At 58.4% G+C, this 21,778-nt stretch overlaps 5 protein-coding genes across 5 annotated transcripts; 2 read left to right on the top strand and 3 right to left on the bottom strand.

Moving 5' to 3' along the window:
- Window positions 1-1,584: 1,584 nt before the first annotated feature.
- On the bottom strand, window positions 1,585-8,682 carry LBRM_17_0940 (putative ATP-dependent RNA helicase; the record flags this gene model as incomplete). The annotated part of the gene is made up of 1 exon (XM_001563811.2): window positions 1,585-8,682. One exon carries the CDS (start codon window positions 8,680-8,682, stop codon window positions 1,585-1,587), a length of 7,098 nt encoding a protein of 2,365 aa, XP_001563861.2.
- A 783-nt stretch (window positions 8,683-9,465) lies between these two features.
- On the bottom strand, window positions 9,466-10,899 carry LBRM_17_0930 (conserved hypothetical protein; the record flags this gene model as incomplete). Its single annotated transcript, XM_001563810.1, has 1 exon — window positions 9,466-10,899. One exon carries the CDS (start codon window positions 10,897-10,899, stop codon window positions 9,466-9,468), a length of 1,434 nt encoding a protein of 477 aa, XP_001563860.1.
- Window positions 10,900-12,172: 1,273 nt separating this feature from the next.
- On the bottom strand, window positions 12,173-14,203 carry LBRM_17_0920 (conserved hypothetical protein; the record flags this gene model as incomplete). Its single annotated transcript, XM_001563809.1, has 1 exon — window positions 12,173-14,203. The coding sequence occupies one exon, from the start codon at window positions 14,201-14,203 to the stop codon at window positions 12,173-12,175; it is 2,031 nt and encodes a 676-aa protein (XP_001563859.1).
- A 68-nt stretch (window positions 14,204-14,271) lies between these two features.
- On the top strand, window positions 14,272-15,882 carry LBRM_17_0910 (conserved hypothetical protein; the record flags this gene model as incomplete). The annotated part of the gene is made up of 1 exon (XM_001563808.2): window positions 14,272-15,882. One exon carries the CDS (start codon window positions 14,272-14,274, stop codon window positions 15,880-15,882), a length of 1,611 nt encoding a protein of 536 aa, XP_001563858.2.
- Window positions 15,883-17,600: 1,718 nt separating this feature from the next.
- On the top strand, window positions 17,601-19,478 carry LBRM_17_0900 (protein kinase; the record flags this gene model as incomplete). Its single annotated transcript, XM_001563807.2, has 1 exon — window positions 17,601-19,478. One exon carries the CDS (start codon window positions 17,601-17,603, stop codon window positions 19,476-19,478), a length of 1,878 nt encoding a protein of 625 aa, XP_001563857.2.
- Window positions 19,479-21,778: the final 2,300 nt, after the last annotated feature.

Genomic DNA, 21,778 nt, shown 5'->3' with positions numbered 1-21,778 from the left:
TGGCAAACGAAAGGAGTAGTCCTCCAGCAATGCTCGCGCGCGTGCGTGCATGCGTATACTGACAACCTTCAGAGCAACCAATATACTAACACGCTACAATTAGCCCAGGGGGGTGATGAGGGAGTGAGTGAAGAAGGAGAAAGAGAGATGACGGAGAAGATAACCGCACAAACAATGAAGCGCACGGCGGAATGAGGTAGATGAGGTGAGGGGTGCGGTTGGGGACACTGAAGGAAGGAAAGGAGGTAACGAGGAAGTGCACCCCAAGGCGAAGAAGACGGCACCACGCAAATCCACGAAGAACTACAAGAAAGAGGGAAGCGAATACGAGCAAAAAAAATAAAGCGGTGAGAAAGCGAGGAGACACGCCTGCACGCGCACACGAAGGCAGCGCCAATGTTTGCGTGCGTGCACACACGTCTGTCAAACGATTGATGAGTGAGAGAATAAAATGGATGCAGGGCAGGGCAGGGCGGAGCGGGACGGGTGTGGTGAAGCGGCAGAATTCTCAAGCGTGTTTGCTTTTATGTTGCCTAGGAAGAAGGTAAGCAGGCGACTATGATGATACGCTGTTGCTGGAAAAACCGCCGCAGACACGCGCACACACAAACTCACAGGCTACGGGGAGAGGAGGATGGTATGTGCAAAGGATAAGCTAGCGGTGAGAGAAGAAAAAGAGTTGGAAAGGAAGAGAGAGAGAGAGGGGGGGAAGGTGATTACAGAATGGCGTGAAGAATAAGGCTGGTGACAGGTTGTCTGTAACAGAGATGAGATGTGCTGCTAAGAGTAATGGGTAGACCTCTTTACTGCTCTCTTTGTCTCTTCTTGCACTCACGAGTCGCTCTGTCCCCTGTCAGCCCGCCACGTCCCCACAATGCGCACGCACACACGCAGTGCCAGCGGGGGAGAAGATGCACGAACGGCACAACAAACCGCTTACATGGATAGCCTCTAACTATGCTCCCCTTTGAGCGCTCGCGAACGATGCACTGACCACTTCCCGCCGTGCCTCCTCGACACGCGTGGAGAAAGCGAGGAGGAGACGCACGAAGAAGGTCAAGGGCCCTCTTCGTGTGTATTTGCGTATGTTCGGTATGCACAAACAAATATGCTCCGACATGACTGTTGGTGTTACCGACGCCTCGACTGCCGCGACTATCGGAGTCCGTCGTCGCTGCCCTTTCTTCTCTGAGTTTTCCCTTCTTTTCGTTAATGATGCGAAAAAAAAAAAAAAAGAAGCGTACCGGGGGGGGGGGGGGGGGGGGGAGGGTGGAAGGTGTGAGTGATGGTTCACATGGGGTCAACCAGGAAGTAGAGGGGAGGTGCGGGACTCCCTCACTCAGTCACTTACCTAAACCAATACCACCACGACCACCGTTGCCGCCTCCTCCCCTCCAGTACCACAGCCATCATCACACCATCACCCATCGCATCATTGGCGCCACTGGCCCGTCGCCGCAACTTACCGTGAAGAACAGCTCTCGCCCTCCACTCAGCGTGAGTCTTTCGCTTCCCCACATTACGTACTGCTTCTCAACTGCCTCTCCACAGGCCCGCGACCACTACCACCCACTCTCCAATAGGTCACTTGTCCTCTCCATTCTCGTCCTCGTCCACGTCGAACCGCACTGCAGTCGTGGCTTCGATGCCACAGTAAGCCATGCTCGTCACAACAGCGCGCATCTCCACAGTGTCCAAGTCCTCCGCCTCCAGTCGCGCTAATGAGAACAAGACGTCTGAGGAGACTTCATACTTCGAAGTCGCCTCTGCGTCCATGACGTTCCGGGCCACACTAACTCGCAGGGCCAGCTGCCGAGTTCCCGCTGACGCTCCAGCTCGTGAAGCCGCTAACGACCGATTCGAGACGATGCACCGCACCCACCACTTCGACGTCGGTGCGACATCGTCTGCGATCCCGACGATGCCGCCTTGTGGTGTGCAATCAACGCCGCCGCTGCCCTCAGCTAGCCTCAGCATCGTCGGCGCCTTCCAGCGGAGCTGCGCAGTGACACGTACCACCATGGCTAGCACGCCATCCACCTCTTCGACGCGCCCCTTGGCACTGATTGACACCACCTGCGGCACTCCCGCAGCGTCCTGCACTGCAGAGGCAAGCACGTGCTGCACCACGACCGCAGCGTCGTCAGTCGTCACGACACCGCGCAGAGCGGGCTCCAGCTTTGATGCAGCTCCCGTTGGGTTCGTCTGTAGCTCCTGCAGCGTGCAGCTGCTTTGAATGACCTGTCGAGCAGCAAAGGACGACCATCTCAACGCGCGCCAGCACGGCAGCTGCGTCACCGGCGCCTCGCCGTCCCACCCCTGCTGCTGCAGGCACGCACCGAATCGAATCAGGCGGGCCACCGCCCACTCCTGTGCGTCGCCGTCCAGCAGCTCCACCACCGCAGTCACGACACGGCGCACTGCAGGGAGAAGGAAGCGTGCATCTTGCACGAGGCGCTGGGCGATGTCATCTGGCACGGCGTTGCAGAGCGCGTCACGCGTCGCGGCCGGCACGGCGGCGTGATAGAGACTGTGGCCAAAGTGCGTGTCGAAGGCGGCCGCTGCTACGGTATCCACCTCGATTGACGAAGTGGTGCCGGCAGGGTGGAAGTAAGTGGCAGGGAAGAGCCGACTGCAGTACGCCAGCACGAGCAGGTAAACCTTTGTCCCTGCGGCTCCGAAGTCCAAGTCGATGTACCGCACACCGATGGACTCGGGTAAAGCACGCGCAATGGAATGCAGCGCCCGGTACTCCGCCGCCTCCGTCACCCGCGCGGCGTCGCCGAGGTGAGCCGGCGTGAGCTCCACGCAGTGGTGTGCCAGGATCTGCCAAAGGTACGTCGTAGAGTCGTAGAGCGCAGCCTTCTTCTCAGCCTCGAGGGAGGCCGGCAGGACACGGACGAGATCCTCTGCGGTACTGACCGCGATGCAGTGGTGGGCAAGGGCCATGCCGCGCGCCGTAGGTCGCAAAGGGGCGTGCGGATCCTCGTCCTCCTCTGTGTCCTCGAACTCTGCGTTACTCTTGTTGCCTCCATCCTCGCCCGCATCATCGTCACTGTCCGCATGGTGCCGTCGCACTCGCAGCTCCTCGATGCACTTTAGCTCCTTCAACGAGGTCACCACGTGCGAGGCAAAGCTGGAGGCGTACAGAGATACATCGGCCGCCGTGGGCACACCGTAGAAGTGTAAGTTCGACTTGACATGGTAAAGGAAGTAGTGCGAGGACAGCACACGTAGCACGTCAACGCGGTTGTGCGCCCGCCCCTGCGCAATCGCCGTGTTCACTGTGTCACGAAAATCATCCGCGTACCGAAGGCTCGACTCCAGCGGCAGCGGCTCGTTGAGCAGCTTACCCCACACCCACACCCGTGGCGTGCGAACGCACAGCACTGCCTCGTTCATGGCACGTGACGCCATTTGCATCAGCTCAGCAGCGGAGCAGTCTTGATAGCGCATGCCACGCTCGCCGTCCTCTCTCTCGAAGGCGGTCAGTCGCTCCCCGCAGCACACGATTGCGTTCGTGAAGAGAGCCGCCGGCAATCGCCAGGCCGCGTCGAATGTACAGACGAGACGCAGCGGCAGCAGCGCCTGCGTAGTGGGGTAGACAGCTGGTGCGTCAACGAGCTCCTGTATCGCGAGTGCGTCAAGTTCGCTGGTGCCTTTGTGCATGTAGGCGACGCCAGCCGCCAGAAACACGGCGAGTCGCGCGTCGTCGGTGGCGTGCTCGGTTGTTTCAGGGATGTAGTTGTCGCGGCACCGCAACAATATGCGCTGCGCCACCTCTCGCGCCTGACGTGCTGTGGGGACGAAGATCACCGTTGGAGCTGCAGCGTACGAGGGACGGCGCAGCAACTTCAGAGCCGCTATAACGCCGCTTTCGTAGCGACTTCGGGGTCCGGGCAGCTCCATCCCAGCCATGCGCACTCGCAGCTGCCGGTAGGAGGCACCGTAGTTGTACTGGTGGTTCACTGACACCTTCAGCCAACGGCCAAGCTCCGCCATGCTGATCAGCGGGTAGGTCAGCCCCAGAACACGCGCGCGACCCGCACCGCACCGCACGAGGAACGGCTCGCTGTTAAGTCGAGCCATGCACTCCTCCATCGCCTGCCCCTCGGGGGCCCGCAGGAGGTGCAGGTGGTCAACGATGATGTGCGTCACGCCAGCCAGCACCGGGTCACCACGACGCACAAGGCGAATAAGGTTCGCACCGGTGGCAAGCACGATGGCGGCCGAGGTCACCTCAGCAGCGTTGCTTATCTCCTCAGCCCCATCGTTCTCCGTGTCGCCACCCCAGCTGCCAGCGAGCTCCACGACACGCTGCTTCAACACCTCACCAAACTTGTAGCGCCAGTTCAGCGCACGGCGGTGCACAACGTCAGGGTTACTGGTGAGGTAGAGAAGCTTTCCGGGTAGCAGCAGCTTTGAGCGGGTGGCGGGCCTCTCCTCTTCCTCCTGCTGGTGCGTCTTCGCTGTCCGCTCTGTCTCCTTCAGCGCCTCTTCAAGCAAAAACTGCAGCACGAAGAGCTCCGCGATGGCTGTCTTGCCACCACCCGGCGGGACACCAACGAGGAGGTTGTGTGGGTGGTCCAGAAAGATGGGGTCGATTAGGTCTGACTGCAGCGCCGTGAAGTCCTGGAAGGGGAAGAGCGTCTCGCCGAGAGTGTGGAGCTGAAACGGAGCGAGGCGCTCCGCCACAGACGTAATGTTCGCGTCCTGCGAAGGCGGACGCTGATCCACCTCGCGCAGTGGTGCCGCCACTGGCGGCAGCAGCGTGTTCAGCAGGCACACCGAGGCGGAGGCTGTTGCAGCCAGCCAGTGCGGGGAGGCCACGCGCACGAGCAGGTGCGTCGGCGCCGGCTCCACCATCGGCACCACCACGGGCGGGCAGGCATAGGCAACTTGCTCCAGTACATTTGCCAAAGGAATTAGCATTAACTCGTGGTGTAGCAGGCGACCGTTGGTGTGCTCGATCATGAGCTCCACCTCGCACACCGAACAGCCGTGCAGTGACTCAACGTAGTCGAAGTCAGGCAAGATGTCAACGTCCACGTAAAGCATCCCCCGCGTCAGCGGTCGCACAGCGGCGTCGACGGCGTAGTGCGGCACCACATGGATCGCCTCATATGCAGACTGCGCGCGCCGGTCGTCGCTGAGTTTCTCGGCCAGGTCCTCGACGCTCCAGCGCCGCACCTCCTCCCACGGCACGCGCACGCGCTCCAGCGCCGGCAGGATTGCGTCGAAGTTTTTCACTGGCAAGTAATCGCGCACCTGCCGCAGCGGCGACTGCACAGCCCACTGTCGGTGCACCGTCATCAAGTACAGCTCAAGAAACTGCCGCGCCGTGCGGCCATACTCGCGAACGAGGCAAATTTCATACAGTGCCCGCAGGATGCGCTGCGCGGAGTCCTTCACGTACGCCATCTCACTCATCAACGGCAGTCCCTCCAGACCCTTCTGACTGATGTAGCACTGAAGAAGGATGTTGATCTTCGCCAGCGGTGTGTAGCGGGACTCACGCACAGCCACTGGAGCGCTCTCCATAAGCTCCTTGAGCTGCGCCTGCTCCTCCGCCCGCACACCGATGCTGGCGAATTCGCTAGAGGAGGCGAAGACGCGGAACAGCTCGACGTCCTGCATGGCGTTGCTCAACAGTCCCAGGTAGGCGGTCATGGATGCCGTCGTGATGTAACAGTAGGAGGCAATGCGGCCATACGCGGTGCCGACCACCGTCCTGGCGCGGGCGTCGTAGTCAGCCATCTTCGACTCCTTCAACTCCTCAAACGCGGTGTGGACAATGTTGGCGAGGTGGTGGAGAAGCAGCGGATCACTGGAGCTGGCGCGGATGCCGTACACCTCCGGCACTTGCTGCATCCGCACGTACAGATAGGACCGCTGAAGCCACTGCACGCCTTCATCGACCGTCTCCACGTGGCCCAGGGTGATCTCAGCGTTGAGCATGTCAACGAGTCGTCGCATCATGTGCGACTCTATAGGCAGTTGCTGGTTCAGCACGCTGAGGTAGTAGTGAAGGTCATCCGGGGAAGTGATGATAGTGGCCCTGCCCACGGTCGCGCCATAGCCTACGCGACCGGCTCGCCCGAACATCTGCAGCACGTCCAACGCGCTCAGCAGCTCCGACCGCCCCCTGGCGCCGTTGAAAACGCGAGTGCCCTTAATGATGACGTGGTTCGCAGGCAGGTTGACACCCCAGGCGAGCGTCGACGTGCACACAAGAACCTTGATGTGGCGGTCCGCAAAGAGCCGCTCCACCGTGTTGCGCTCGTCTCGGCTGAGGCCGGCGTGGTGGATGCCGAAGCCATCCGGCAAAAACTTTTGCAGGCTGCGGCGCAGCACCGCACCTCCAGCCCCGCTGCTGGCCTCCAACAACGCCTTGTGGCTGTCGCCGTCAGGGCGCACAAAGTAGTACCCGCGGCGCTCCTCAGCAACACGCTTCTGCAAGCACCTCGCCGTGTGCTCAGTCTCCCCCCTGGAGTGCACGAATATCATTACCTGCTCCTCGGCCTGCACCGCATGCAGTACCTTGTCGTAGGCCACGAGGTTCATGACGGCACTCTGCGCCATACCCTTCACCTTCTTGATGGCGCAGTAGGCCTGCACCAACGGAATGGGGCGGTAGCTGTTGTCAAACACAAAAAGGCCGCGCTGGCGGTTCACTTGCAGGAAAGCCGCGACGTCCGTGTAGTTTGGAAGAGTGGCGCTGAGCCCGATCAGTCGAATGCCACCCTCGCCGCGGAGCTGCTGCTGCAGCATTGTGCGCGCCACAATCGCCTCCACCACAGGGCCACGTTCGTTGTGGAGGAGGTGCACCTCATCGATGATGAGCAGCTTCAGCAGCGACGCCACTCCGAGCTCGACGGACTTTCGCGTGACGACGTCCCATTTCTCCGGCGTCGCCACAATCAGCTGCGTGGCGGCCATCTGCTGCTGCGTCATGGCCATGTCACCGGACAGCTCAGCCACAGTAAGACCGAGCGGCTCCAGTCGCGTCGAGAAGGTCCGCACCACCTCCTGCACGAGAGCCTTCATGGGTGCCACATACACCATCTTCAAACTGTGGCCATCAATCACACCTGTCGCAGTGTTTCGAGCTGCCGCGATGGCGCGCAGCATCGCCATCATCGCCACATTCGTTTTACCGGCCCCGGTTGGCGCACTCACCAGCATGTTCTCGTCCGAGTGGAAGGCGCAGTCGTACACTTTAGACTGCATGGCATTGAGCTCCACCACACCTGGGAATGCCGGCACCGCCCACCCTGGGAAAGATGTGGCGACAGGAATGAGCGGGTCCGACGCGCTGCACGACGAGGACGGCGGAAGGAGGATCTCATCGTGGGTCTCGTAGGTCAGCCGCTGCGTACCTTGCGGGACCGTAGCGCGCACGTGCAGGTGCGGTGCTCGCTCATCCTGAAAGGCGCAGGCCTGAAGGTTCACCCGTCGCAGCACGTGCTGCCGTGGTGCTGCCGACGCGAGCGTAGATACCGCCTCCTCGTTGCCACCCGCGGCCGCAAACTCGCGGTGCTGCTTCAGTTGCTCCATGTTCAACGGATCCACTTCCTTGCCGGTAATACTCTGGTATAGGTGCTCGACCCTCGGGTCATCTAGGGCGTGTTGACGCATTCCATCCATGACTACGTGGCGCTCCTTCTGTGTCGTGCATTGGGCGTAGCGCAGGCCGTACACGACGCTCCAGCGCGATTGCACCGCATCACCAATCCAGTCCATCACCGCCTCGTCCTCATAGCCGCCCAGACACGTGGTGAGCTGTGTCTCCAGCGTGAAGTCATCCTCCTCCTTCTCGCTCAGAAAGTTCAGCACCCGCTGTGCTAGCCTGTTACAGGTATCAGCATCGTGAGCCGGAAAAAGACGACGCACGGCGTCTTTAAGAAACTGCGCATTGCACGCGACTTCTTCAAACGGAATCCGTGGCATCTCCACTGCCCTCGCCGCCAGCGCGTCGTCCTCGTCATACTCGTCATCGTTCAACTCCCCTGAGGCACCCCTGCCGGCAGCCAGCGTCGCGGACGCCCCCCACGCCTCTGCCTCCTCGACTGTGTCAGCTATTCCGCCGCCTTCGGCGAAGGCGTATTGCATTAGATTCTGATCATCCTTCATGAGCGCCTTGCGCTTCTTACGCCGCTCCTTTCTCTCCGCCGCCGAGGAGGACGCGCCGCCCGTCAGCAGCTCCACTTTGCGTCGCTCTTCTGCGTCACTACGCAGGGTATCGCTGCTACCGTCGCTGTCGGTGTCACTGCTACTGGGGCCCGCGAAGTTCAAGTCCTGCACCCCCAAGGCACCGGAAGACGAGGTCAGCAAACCACACGTGCCGTTTGCCGCCACCTTGTCGTCGGCCACGTAGTCGGTGATCAGTTTCCCATACTGCAAGAAGTGGTCGCGAACCTCACGGCTTAGACGGGTGTCCAGCAGCCGCTCAAGGCTTTGTTGCTGATCGCTCAGCGTCGCCGCCGATGAGGATGTGCCAGATGCGGCCGAGCACACAATGCTCAGCACCTGCTCGGCGATCTCCTCCACGTCATCTTCCACACCTGGTGGAAGGTGGCGGCGCACGTCGAGCAGAAGACGCTCATAGTACGACTTGGTCAGGTCCGAGTGCGGCACGTAATGCGTCGCCAAAGATCGCTCGAGGAGACTCACATAAGACATATTTCTGTGGCGTCCTCACACTATTGGGGGGGGGGAAGGGGATGTGAGTTGTAGGAGGAGTGTGTGTGGGGGTGTGGGTGGCACGGCGAGAATTCCTACTGTAGCACACGCATGAACACATTCAAGACCCACATGAAGAGAAAAGGGAAAAGGGGGAAAAGGCAATGAAAGCACATGGTGGTCATTCAACGCTTGAAAAGTGTGAACGCAGGGATGTCGCTCTAGAGGTATCCTCTCTGTTCTAGCCGTGCCAATCCCTCCTGCGTCACGCACGGACACGCGCAAATGAGAGAGATGGCGCGATGCAGGACCGGGGGGCGGGTGATAGCCCAGTGGAATTTGCAACGGCACACGCGCACAGGTAGCCGGCACCGGTGCCTTGAGTACACACGCAGGCGCATGGAGAAGATCGTAGAACAGCTGCAACGACGGCAGAGTGTGTGCATACGTATGGGTGTGTGGGTGTGGGCGGGAAGTACGGAGACGAAGAGCCAAAACATAAATAATGGTGGAGGCCATAAATACATAAACCAAATGAGCAATCCAACACACACGCACAACAGCAATTGCAGAATGGAAAAAAAAATACACTAAGAACGAGAGGGAAGAGCAAAAAGCACAATCGCTGCACAAAAGCCCCGGCCTCCTCCTCCCCACAAAAAGAGAGTAAAACGTCGGGTAGCCCAGTGGAAGCAACATCAGCCTCAGTCCCGCGACGTCCCCACCCACCCTAAGTGAGGAGAGAGGGGGGGCGCTGGGGGGACAGGGAAGGAGGGACAGCGCTCAATTGCTCTTCTTATCCATCCTCATCTGTCGACGCCCCAGCATGCGACGCAGCTGCTGCATCAGCGTGGCCTCCGGCGCCACCACCTTGAGGTAAAGCGACTCCTGAACCCCGCCAGCCGCCTTGAAGCCCATCGTGAAGGCCAAAAGCATGGCGGATATCCACAACATCATCAGCCACCAGCGGATGAAGAAGGCGCAGTAAAGGGGCGGGGCTAACCAGTACACGGGCGTGATGACAGCGCCGAAGAGGCCAACCTGCTGGTAGTACCGTCTCCACCACGGCCGGTTGGGGTGGCGCAGGCGCTCCTCGTCGTCGTCGTAGCCGGCGATGCCGACGTCTTCGCCGAGCACCGCCCGCACATCGGCGGCGTCAAAGCCGATTGGGTTCGACAGGAGGAACCGCGACAGCAACAGCTCCTTCTCCGCGAAGCGCTCATGGATCCATGCGGTGAGGGCGACCTCCTCGGTGGGGCAAACGTGCGTTGGTTTTTTCTGCGCTGCCGCGGCCGCTGTGCCTGCGACAGGGTAACTGTTGATCAGCAGGTGCACTTTCTTTGGGTGATGGCCATTGACGAGTGACGCCTCGTTCGGGCGCTCCCCTGAGGCGTGGAGCGTGTAGGCGATAGTGAGGTCCACCACCTCCTCCACCTTGTCGGCACCACCTAGCATGTTCATGAGCGCCACAGTGCCAGTGGTACGCGGATTCAGCACATGGTGGAACTTCGGCAGCCCAGCCTTCGCAGCATACGCCTGCGACACCTGGACGTTGCTTGGCGAGAGGTCGGTGCCTTCCGGGAAGATGACAATGACAGGGGTGTCATTGGTGGCGTTGTAGAAGTCGACCATGCGCTGGATGTGCACCTTGTCGCTTTCCCAGTTGCGCGCCAGGAAGAGGTAGCGAAAGAGCTCCATACACCAGCCCAGAATCGGGAGCTGCTTCAGATTTCCTTTCATGACGTAGCGAATGTGGCTAATCAGCCTTCGGGTACGGGCAAAGTAAAGGAACGTGTAGACCCAATCGATGCGGCAGTGGTGATTCATGATGATGATCTTGACCTTTCCGGGCTGCGACGGCGGCCGCAGCACCTTGTCCAAGTCTAGGTACCTCTCCATTGCGCCCTCCTCATTGCGCATGGTTGTTATATAGTGCTGCTCCAGGTGCTCCTGGCCATCGCTATCAACGACAGTGTAGGCAACACGGGTACCCAGCATGTTCTCCAACAAGCAATCCACCCAGCATAGGTACGCACGCTGCACAAAGTTGTAGCGTACTTTGTTGAGGCGAAACAGCGGCATCACCGCACTGTCACCAAAGACGTACTTCACCAGATAAAGCACCAGCAACAGCCATGACTCATACAAGGAGAAGGCAAAGACCACGACGACCAGGGCACACGTCAGCGCTATGCTGCCGACCAGTGTCAACTTCATTTCCTCGTTTCCTTTTGCGTTGTTCTTCCGGTCTTCTCTTTCGTGCCGACTACCCCTCTAGGCCACCCACCCACCCACACTCTCTCTCTCACCACGGCACCTTCTTGTGTATAGCACTCGTCCGACAACGTCCGTCACGCAGCGGCAGGCAGCGACTTCCGTCCACGTCTTGTTTTGTCCAGTGCCTGCAGCCCTTTCCCCCTTGGGCTCGTGTAGTGACACACGCCTTCCTCCCCTTCTCTCCCCCTCCTTGTACTACTCAATCGAGGAGCCTCGCCTGAGGGCACAAGCTCCGAGAGCGAAAGAGAAAGAGGCAAACACACAAACACCAGTCCGAAGAAACGAGGAGGAAAGACACGCCTGACAAGGCGAAGGCTTTTTTCACGATTCACCGCGGCAGTGAAGGCAAATCGTCACAGCAGCAGCAGCAGCAGCAGCAGCAGCTGTCGATGGACTTAGGAGAGGTTTGGTACACAGAGAGGACAAAGAGCACGGGTGCAACGGTGAGGTAGCAATGAAGTGCTGGCTAGAGGAGGGTGGAGGCTTATCCGCATGCATACACGCGCGACACGATATGTGCAGCGAGGGGTGAGTGCGCGTGCGTGAGTCACCAGTGGTGTGGTCGCACGACGTGCAAGTGGAAAAGGAGGAAGAGGCAGAGGTGAAGAGCGATGTCACAGCACGAACGGAGAAAGCGCGTCATCGTGAGAGAAAACATATTCACTTATGTGCACATATGCCTTGCTGAGGATAGAGAGTGGAGGAGTGCCAATGAAGCCGTGCAGGGCTGGAGGGAACGCAACCTGCACCTTGGCAACCTCGCTTCCCCCTCCCCGCGCTGCCAAATGAGCTGAAGGTTGCACCGCTGCGCAGGAACTTTGCGCGCGTCTGCAACAAGAAAGAGGGGGGAGTGCCATCGCTTTCCTGTGGGACCTTCACAGAGACACACGCCTCACTCGAAAAGGTTTGAGCTCTGAGAGACGAGTGCGTAGAGGACGAGGAGACACAAAGGAGAGAAAAGCGAAGAGATCCAAAGGTGAGAAGGGGGGAGGAATACATCGCACATGAAAGAGCCCAAGAACAAGACAGAAGAAATCACCAGGAATTTACATAAAACGGCGTACAGAGGGACGGAAAAGGGAGGTACATAAGAGCCACAGTATGACACGCTGACTCCCCCCGCAAGCATGACATGCTACGGTGCATCGCTGTGCTCATCGATGAGCCGCCTTCGCTCGCTCACCCTCCCTACACTTTGCACTGCTCCTCCATCTTAGAGACTTCGGCCTGTCATGCGCGCTACCCGCTCCTCTGCACGGCGTTGCAACGCCCGCCGCTGCTCCGCCTCAAAGGACAGCGATGTGTCCATTCGGTGCTGGTACATGCGCTCCTGAACCACCCGTATGATTGCTTCCTCCTCGGCAGGTGTCAAGCCGCAGAACCGCACGTCCAGTTCCACAAGTGATGTGTTTGCCTTGACAGCGGCAGCAATGAGCATGCCACCAGTCATCGGCGCCAACGGCGGCGGCGCTACAGAAGACAGCAGCTGAGATGCGCTCTTCTGCTTCCTCGGACCATGAGGGCCTTCGTGCAGCAGTGCTGGCACATCCTCGCCCGCCACCGTCGTCATCGAAGAGCGCGCCGTGACGGTGGCTCGGGATTCCTCCCCCGTCGCCGACCCCGAAGGGGTGAGGGACACATCCGCCTCGTCTTCCTCACTTTCCTCCCTCGCCTCTGCGACGTCTTTCGCACTGGTCTCCACGGACTCGGCATCATTGTCCTTGGCAGACACTGCTGATAGGCCGGCGGAACGCACAGAAGGGAGGGAGGAGGTGGAGCCAGTCGCGGCCACCGTCATTCCCGCTGCGCCACCGTCAGGAGAGGCAGCCGAGGAGAAATCTGACTGGGACACCTCGGCACAAAAAAGCTGCGAGTTGCCCGAGAGGCAAAGCACGCGCAGCTGCGTGAGTTGAGGAAGCACCTCTGACAGCGCCGCGGCGGTGCTCGGCCCAAGACGGTTGCTGCCGAGGCTAATGTCCGCCAGTGTTGGGTGCACTGCCAGGGAGCGCACCAGCCGAGCCCCTCCCGCGGCATCGCCGATGCAGTTCTGCTGCAAGTGCAGCACACGCAGCGTCTTATTGTACCGCAGGGCCTCAGCCAAGGCAGTCGCCGCCGCGTCCGCGAGTTGGTTGTCGACGAGGTACAGCTCCTCCAGCGGGAAGTCAGGTCGGCAGAGCAGCAGCGACACCGCCTCGACGATTGAGGCGTCCGTCAGCGAGTTCTGCGAAAAATCAAGGACGCGCAACGTGGTCGAGTTCGCTAAGCCTGCCGCAATCATCTGCACATGCCGATCCGCTAGTCGGTTCAACGGGAGCCGAAGGGACTCTAGTGCGGTGTAGTTCCGCAGCAGCTGCTGTATCAGCTGGGCGTCTTCGTCGCGAAAGCCAATCATGTCTGTCACGCCCACGCGAACGCCGCGGTTCGCCACGCCGAAGGTGAGACGGAAGGAAAGAATGCCGGGCATATGTGCAAAGAGGTGCTCATAGGGGCGAAAGTGAACAAGCTGGCAGGGCAGGTCGACTGTGTGAACGTAGTCACGGCAGATGGCGCACAGCTCACGCAGCGCGGCGACGGCCTCACAGTCAAGGCTCAAGTCAAAGCGGCTAGCGTCGGCGTCATGTGAAGTACACGTGGTGGCAGCGGACGTCAGTGATGAGGTGCCCTTCTGCGAGGCGGCAAGGACCCTGCCGGTTATCCCAGTCATGGCACCGGACGGCAGCAGACTGCCGTCGCCGTCCCCCGCAGTACTGTCGCTTCCAAGAGCCATGAGGAAGTCGCTAAGGACCTGCTCGAGGAACAAGCGCTTCCACCCGTACTCCTTCTCACGCAGCCGCTGCCCTTTCGTCATGCGTGACAACTGCCCCAGCGACCAGCGGGCCTTGCAGCAGCGCTGCCAGTACTTCTCTTCGATGATCCGCGGGACAGTGATGCGCAGCGGAAGCACTGTGTCAGGCTGCACCGGCAGCCGCTCCAGCACCATCGCGTAGAGGGCTGGCTGCTCCTCCCGCAGAGCATCCACCTCTGCGCTCTCAGCAAAGCGGTCCGCCAAACGCTGCGCGCACAGCTCCTGAAGAGAGGGGACAAAGTAGGATGGTGCTACCTGCTGCTCGGTGGCGCTGAAGTCCTTCATGGCCTGGGTTCGCAGCTGCTCCTGCATGCGTATCGAGTGGAACTCGCTCTCCGCCAGCACCTGCAGCTGCGGCGCCACAATGCTGCGCTTGGTACGCAAGGTAGTATTCAACATTATGGCGATGGTGTGTGAGCGTGGATGAGCAAAGAGGTGAAGGGATAGCGTCTTTCTCTCCTGCTACTATGGCTGCAATAGCGCCACCAAGAGAGCGTCTTTGGGTACTCGCCTGTATGCTTCGATGTGTGTGTGTGTGTGGGGGTAAACCCACCCTGCTACTCTGCTCCTCCTTCCTTGTTTTTGAAGAGCAGGCACATGTAGAGTACTCGCGGAAAATCTCCGTCACTCCCAGCCTCGTTGTTGCTCATTTTTATCTGCACATCAAACAGCAGAAACACACGCTCGAGAAGAAAAACAGGTCGAATATGCGCCAGACTTCGGACGAAGATAGCAACGCATCGGACTACGACGAGGGCACCGAAACGACGGAGGAAGAGGCGTCTGAAAGTGGGTCGCAGTCGTCCCGTCGATCTGGCGACGGGCTCTCCATCCCGCTCCCTGGTAGCCCGCAGGCGTCTCCCGCCGCGGTCATCTCCACAGCCGGCTGTATAGACAGCGCTCCGTCACCGAGCAATATCAGCGCCTACACCCCCATCCAAAGCCGTAACACCGACCGCGGCTGCCCATCGCAGGGTTTGGCTGCCTTAACAATGGATAGCGCCACTCCGTCCGCTGTGCTTGGTGGCCAGCTCATGACAAACAACCCCAATGATGAGCGGATTGAGGTGCGCAACGCCGAGAACGTGGGGACCCCACGCGCGGTGCTTCGGCCGTCGTGTGCGGAGGAGGTGACCGAGGGTCGTAGCGGCGGCTTGGGGAAGCCAATCGAGAATGCACCGCACGATGAGGCCATTCCAGTGTCGCCCTCGGGTAGTCAGGTAGCGACGCCGATGACAATGAGGACGGGACAGATGATACCTCCGGATGACGATGATGACGATAGGGAAGAGGAGGGCGAGGAGGATGAGGAGGACACTGAGCTCGATGAGGGACGCGAGTATCGCGCGGAGGGCTACGCCGGTCAGAAGCCCATCGATCTTACAGAAGCGGCGCCCTTGATGCAGGCCGGCGATCTACAGCTCGGGTACAACCCTGCCAAGTACAGTCGTATCAACGCCACCGCCAACCGTGAGATGCAGGACCTTTTCAAGCAGATCATGAAGTATGAGCCCTTTACAGCGGAGCTGCCAGCCAAGCTACGGCCGTTTGTGCCGGACTACATCCCGGCGATCGGTGATCTTGACCCCTTTCTCAAGGTTCCGCGGCCGGACGGAATTCCAGATGGCCTGGGCCTTGAGATGGTCGATGAACCAGCAATTCCGCAGTCGAATCCAGCAGTGGTGTTGCTGGAGTTGAACGCCACTAACGCTCACGGTGTTGCGGCAAACATTGTGGATTCACTTGAGAACGCGGCGAATCGGCCGGAGGTGATCGATCGGTGGATTTCCGACATCAAAAAGGTACACTACAAGAAGGCACTACCGACAGTGAACTACCAACGACCCATGCCTGACATCGAGACGCTCATGCAGGTATGGCCGCAGCAGTTTGAAGAGGTTCTGAACTCTGACGTGGCTTTCCCTCCGTCGAACATCAACCTCGACCTCGATCAGTATGTGCGGACGCTGTGCGCCATCTTGGACATTCCCACTTATAGCTCCCTGATTGACTCGCTGCACGTCATGTTCACCCTCTATGAGGAGTTCCGATCCAATCAACACTTCCAGCACGTTTGACGAGGATCCCTAGTGTGGATCCGAGTGAACAGAAGTGTTTGACTGTTTTTGTATCCGCGCATTCTTTCTTTGACTAGAGATGCTGGAAGTGGCGGCGAAGAGGGAGGGAGGGAGGGAGAGAGGGAGGGGGGGGAGGAGCACCACGCAACTGTATCTGTGACAGTCCGGAGGGCAGCCGAGATGAACTTGAGTGTGCTCTCCGTCCACTGAGCTCAATGCGCAGGCACATATTACTTGTGCATGTATGACGATACCCCCCCCCCCCCCCCCCCCCCTCCCTACACCAGAGAAAAGAGATTCCGTGACCTAGGCTTAGGTAGAGTGGTACAAGTGGGCCCTGGTGATTTGTGTTCGTCTCTTTCTCTCTCTGGCGTATTTGCGCCTGAGGAATTTTCACATCATTGGGTGAAGGTCGTGGTGTGCATGCCGTGGTTGTCATCTCTCCTCTCCCTCTTTTTCTTTTCCCTTTTCGCCGCGAGCAAACGTCTGTCTGCGTACTTGTCGTACTTAGCGCAGGCACACGCGTACACGTCCACTCGGGCACAGAGAGAGAGAGAGAGATGCATGCAACGCTACGTCTCTCTCTGTGTGTATGTATGAGGTGCTGATAGCAGTCATCCTTCGATGTTCTCTCTCGTCTCCTTGCTCTTCTTTGTGACGAGCATGCACTGGTGAGACACTGCCGTCCTCTTCTATATATGTATGTATGTGTGCGTATGAGGGGGGTGGGGAGGGGGAAGGCGTGGATGCGGGTTACTTGGTAAACCTGTGCACCTCTCTACCCCCCTCATGTGAACTCACTGGATAGCGTGTTGCGTGTATGTGTGTGTAGTGCACCTGAGAAGGTATGCCATAGCCGCAAGTACAAGCGTAGCGGGGGAGGGGAGGACACGAGTAGGCATCCCTGCGTCTGTAGTGTCTGCGACTGTATGATGGTGCATTTTTTGCCGTAATGTTGGTTCACGTGCCCGTGCCATCTCTTTTTCTCTCGCACCAACTGATGCCTCCTTTTTGCGTGCCGACTCGAACAACTGCTGGCGTCTGCGCACACTCACATTATTCAACTTTGCCCTCTCTCGTTTCACACCCTAACTCCCTCACGTTTCCTTTTGTTTTTATTTGTTCTTCACCCTTTTCGTGCGCTCTCTGGTGTTTGGGGTGCGGTGGTGAAACGCAACTCTGCCGTCCGCAGTACTATCATTGCTACGCTGACCTTATCGCTCACCCGTCGAAAGAGAACGAGAGAAAAGAACGCGTAAAGCTTTGAGCATAGGCACCGGTGTGTACGCTGCGATAGTGTTCATCACAGGACACACACACACACACACAAACACACACACACACACATACCCACGCACACACCCACGCACCCATACATGCACACATACATGCAAACGCGTAGGCACTACTGATACACGCTGATACACTCAACAGCGGTGCTTTGTTCTCTCGTGGCGCAGCTGTTCATCGAGGCACACTCACAAGCATCTTCGCAGAGGCAGCTTACCCAACGACAAGGTGCAGTACTTGTTAATTTTGGCGCACCGCATCCGACTGTTCCCCCCCGTGCCTCAGCGCCTTTGTAGGGCCAACCTTATCACACTGTGTTGTCTGCATCTACTCACTTCGGCGTTCGCTGAGCTTCAGAGTCCACTCATCTCTCATCAGTTCATCTTATCCTCGTGCATACTGTAAAGGCACATTTATACGGCTGCAAAATGTCAGAGATGATGCAGCATCACTTCTTCACAGGCACAGGCGAAGCAGCAGCAACAGCAATGCCCCCAAGTGACCGCGGCGATGTGTCGCCGGTGTGGTCGATCTATGACGACTACTGGTGTGGCGTCTCCCAGGATGCCGAGGTGGAAGATGGAGAGGTGGGCAGCTGTGTAGGTACAACGCCGCGCCGGCTACCCTTCATCTCGGACCCGGTGCCTTTCATGACGTTGAAAGGTTCACAGTTGAAGAAAGAAGCACCGATTCGTCGGGGTGCTCAGGGGGCCGTGTACTCGGCGTTCGACGCAGCCACCATCACACCTGCGGAGGACGCGAACGCAAAGAGCCTTCTTTCCCACGAGGTCTGCAGGGAGCATGAGAGCGACGAACAGGTTGCAGGTGACGGTCAACGGCCCGCGCGGTGCGGTCGGCATGTTGCCGTAAAGCGCATTTTTATTCAGGCAAGCGACTTCGGTGCACACGACATCTCCGCGACGGTACTGCGTGAGGTAACGCTGCATCGCTTTGTGAGCGACAAGCAAGCTGCGTGTCTTGCGGCAGCGAGTGCGTCTTACTCCACTACTTCAGCCTCCGGCGCCGCGCCGCGTGCCGAGGACGATCAAGGTCGGGCCCTCTGTGATCTCATTGACGACTCCGCGCGAGTCGTCTACCTCTACCGTGTTGTGGAAGCCCCGCACAGGGAGATGTGCCTTGTGATGGAACTCGCGGCAACCAACCTGGAGCAGGCCATTTTTCCGCACGGAGCCCGTGGCGCCTCAAAGCGTGGCATGGTTGGCTACAGGCAGAAGCCCGGTGCGGCCTCCCTGTTCGGCACCTCTGCTTCTACTGGTGTCAGCGGTGGTCTGAGCCTGTCCTCCGTCTCGCCGTCTACAAAGCCTAACACTGCTACGGCGACAGAATACCCGCAGGGATCATCGCTCTCTTTGCCACACTCTCGAATGCCGCTCGTGCGCTACTTGCTGCGGCGCCTGCTACGCCTCGTGTGTTTCCTACACGAGACGTGTGGTGTGGTGCATCGAGACTTGAAGCTGAGCAATGTACTGGTGACGAAGGACGCTGGGCTTCGACTCGGTGACTTTGGGTCTGCGCGTTTCATTCCTCCTTTGCGCTCGGATGCGAAGATCCAGACTCAGAACTCTCCCTCTTTCACCGAGTCTCACGCAGCAGCTGCGAGCCAGCGTGAGCAACTCCCCTGCACACCGCCATCGATGCGCACGACACTTCACTATCGACCCCCCGAAGTGCTCCTTGGAGACCCGGCGTGCCGCACCGCGGCAGATGTGTGGGCGTTAGGTGTGATCTTTGCTCAGCTGCTACTGCAGAAGGCCTTGTTCCACTCGGAGAGCGAGTTAGACCTGCTAGGGGCAATTCAGAAGCTTCTGGGAGTGCCGGCGCACTGTGCGCCGCCGTCGTGGCTCGCTGCTCCTTCGGTGCCCGGCCCGGCAATGGGCGGGGAATTCGCTGCACAAGTCTCAGCTCCTCAGGCAAGTTTCCCGTACAAGTTCCACGCCGGTGTCGTACCTGCTGACGGGCTGGACCTGCTGTCTCGGATGCTGCACCAGCAACCCGAGTCCCGCATCTCCGCCCGCGAAGCACTACAGCATCCTTTCCTGAACTTTGAAGGTCGTTCTGCGGCGGCTACACACGACGACGACGAGCAAGGGCGAGCATTGTGGCAGGAGAGGGTGGCGACAGTGCTGCGTGAGCAGACGGCGGGGCCCATACACGGTATGGGAGAAGGTGAGCGATGGCCCATGTTTATGAGGCTCGCTGATAACGCGGACGAGGAGGATGAAGAGGACGACGAGGACGGTGTCACCCCACTCCGCGTCAGCTTAGGCGGGTGTACGTCATACTAAGCCCACACCCCATTTTGTTTCCTTTTTGTTTTCGTTTTTCTTACAACGCTCTAGTCGAGTTCAAAGAACAGGCAGAGGCAGAGTGACACGGTTACGTTACCTCCTCCCCCCCTCTCCGTACGCCGCACCCTGCGCACAAACCTACACACAGAGAAAAGGCGTGAACACGCCTTTTCTCTGCCCCTTCCCCACTCTGCGAGTGAGTAGCTGGTACACGGAGTGCGCATCTTCTCATCTCATGCGACCGTGTCACCATCTTGCTCCGGCTTGAGGCCAAGCGACTGAGCTCATCAAGTGGAACAGATGGGTTGCTCGTCTCTCTTGAGGCTGGTGATACGATGGGGGGGGGCGTGGTTCTGAGGTTTGTGTGCCTTTGCTGGTCTCTCTGCCCCTTTGGTCTGGTTATCAAGTGCAGCTTTTGCGCAGACGGACGGATCTCATCCCGCTATGCATGAAATAACGCTTCTTGCTACCCCTCTTTCCTCTCTGCAGCTCTTTGCGTCTTCCTACTTTGTTTCCCCCTTTGTTGACGCCTTCACGAACTCGCGCACTTTTGAACTTCGCGTGCAGATCGTACACGGCACCACCGCTGCTATTCCACAAAAGAGGCCGTACCCAAGAGAAAGTACGCTCTTCGTCTTTCCTTTCCCCCATACTTTCCCACTATTCTCCCCCCTTCCCCCCCCCCCCCCCTGTGGCACCGCAACCATCGAGCTTCCTCCAGTACCACACAGGCACATACGCCGAAACGAAAGTTATCCGAGAAAAAGTTCATATTTCTTCGCTTCTGCATTGTCGCCTCCGTCGTGGTAGAGCACAATACGCCGGTAATTACAGGCTTCCTGCAGACGCAAACACTGTGTTGAGTGAACTCCACGATCGCAGGCGTAGAGGTGGCGAAAACAGTGCTAAAAGAAAGGTACCCCACCACCCCCCCAAATTGTCCTGTGCGCGCATTTACACGAGGCTCTCTCTGTAGCTCTATTTGTCTGTGCGTGTGCGTGTCGCACTCGCTTTTTTGACCGCCGCGTAGGCGTCAGTGCTCCTCGCCTTTCTCCTTTCTCTCTCCCCCTTTCTTTGGCCTTTAGGTAGAGCGGAAGGTAACGCTGAACGGTAAAACAGACCGCTACACAAGCAGCTAAAGAAGGCAAGAAGGGACGCGCCCCAAAGAAAAGGAAAGCCTAATCACCCACCCACCCACTTATGCAAAGAGGTAGAACAAGACGCAATCATACCGATACCTACATAGTTTACGCACCCACACAGATTTCGAGAAGCCACAGGCAATTCTCTGGGGTTGCAAGGCAAAGCACCAATACGCCTCTCCTGCTCACCCCCCGAAAAAAAGGGAAATAAAACGTGTTCACGTACGCACTGATAAATTGGTTCTGGTGGTGAGGGACTGCAGCGCCATACAGGACCCCTCAAATTCATGTTGATTGCGCACTCTTACTTGTACATGTTCCTTTGATTGTACTCTTTGCCGCCGGCAGAGCTTAAAGCCTTTTCTTTGTCATTTTAAGAGCCTTCGTGGTCGAGGTCGCTCAAGTAGATCATTTCCATCTCTCTCTCTCCCTACTACCCCGCTAACCAACACTTTTGCTGGCCCTGTCACTAACTCTGTCTTCTTCACCCGAGGAATTCCCAGGTAGGCGGGAGCGTCCATACACACACTCACGACCAAACTTCCAAACAGGTAAAGAGAAGCAATACTGTTTCGTTTCCTCTTCTTTCAGCATTTTTGCTGCTGTTGTTCAGCCTTTGGGAGCATTTTTTTTTTTCTCTTCATGTTTAGTACGCAGCTCAGCTAATTTCTCCTCTTCTCGTCTCTTCTCTCTTGCTCTTGTGTTTGTCGTTGTATTACTTAGCATATATATTCTGCGCTTGATTGGGGTCGTCTCTGGGTGTGCTATTTTGTGCTTCGATGGTCTTATGACTTAGGTTGCTCTCCCTCCCTCTCCCTCTCACTCCCTCCCTCCCTTCCTTTCTCCTTGCTTCGATCGCCTTCTCTTTGTTGTCTTGCGCCCCCCTCCCCTTCCCCACCTATAGTGGAGGTTCTACACGCGAGCACTTTCTCATCTTTTTCATTTGCTTCTGCGTTGGGTTCATCGCTTGTCCTCCCCCCAGCGTTATCTTCTGCATCCTCTTTTGGTTCACTTACTCTCTTTTTGAATGCATTACGGTGGTGTATCGCCATCCTCACGGCGACTAAAACGTGTGTGCAGCGGTACCTGATCGATTCTACCTCTCTTCCATCGTAATTTCCTCACTCTTTGCCTCCTCCGCCTTGTACCCCGAAG

The sequence above is a fragment of the Leishmania braziliensis genome, chromosome 17, assembly GCF_000002845.2.
Source record: "Leishmania braziliensis MHOM/BR/75/M2904 complete genome, chromosome 17".
Taxonomy (NCBI): domain Eukaryota; phylum Euglenozoa; class Kinetoplastea; order Trypanosomatida; family Trypanosomatidae; genus Leishmania; species Leishmania braziliensis.
This window is presented reverse-complemented; position numbering and strand designations above follow the sequence as displayed.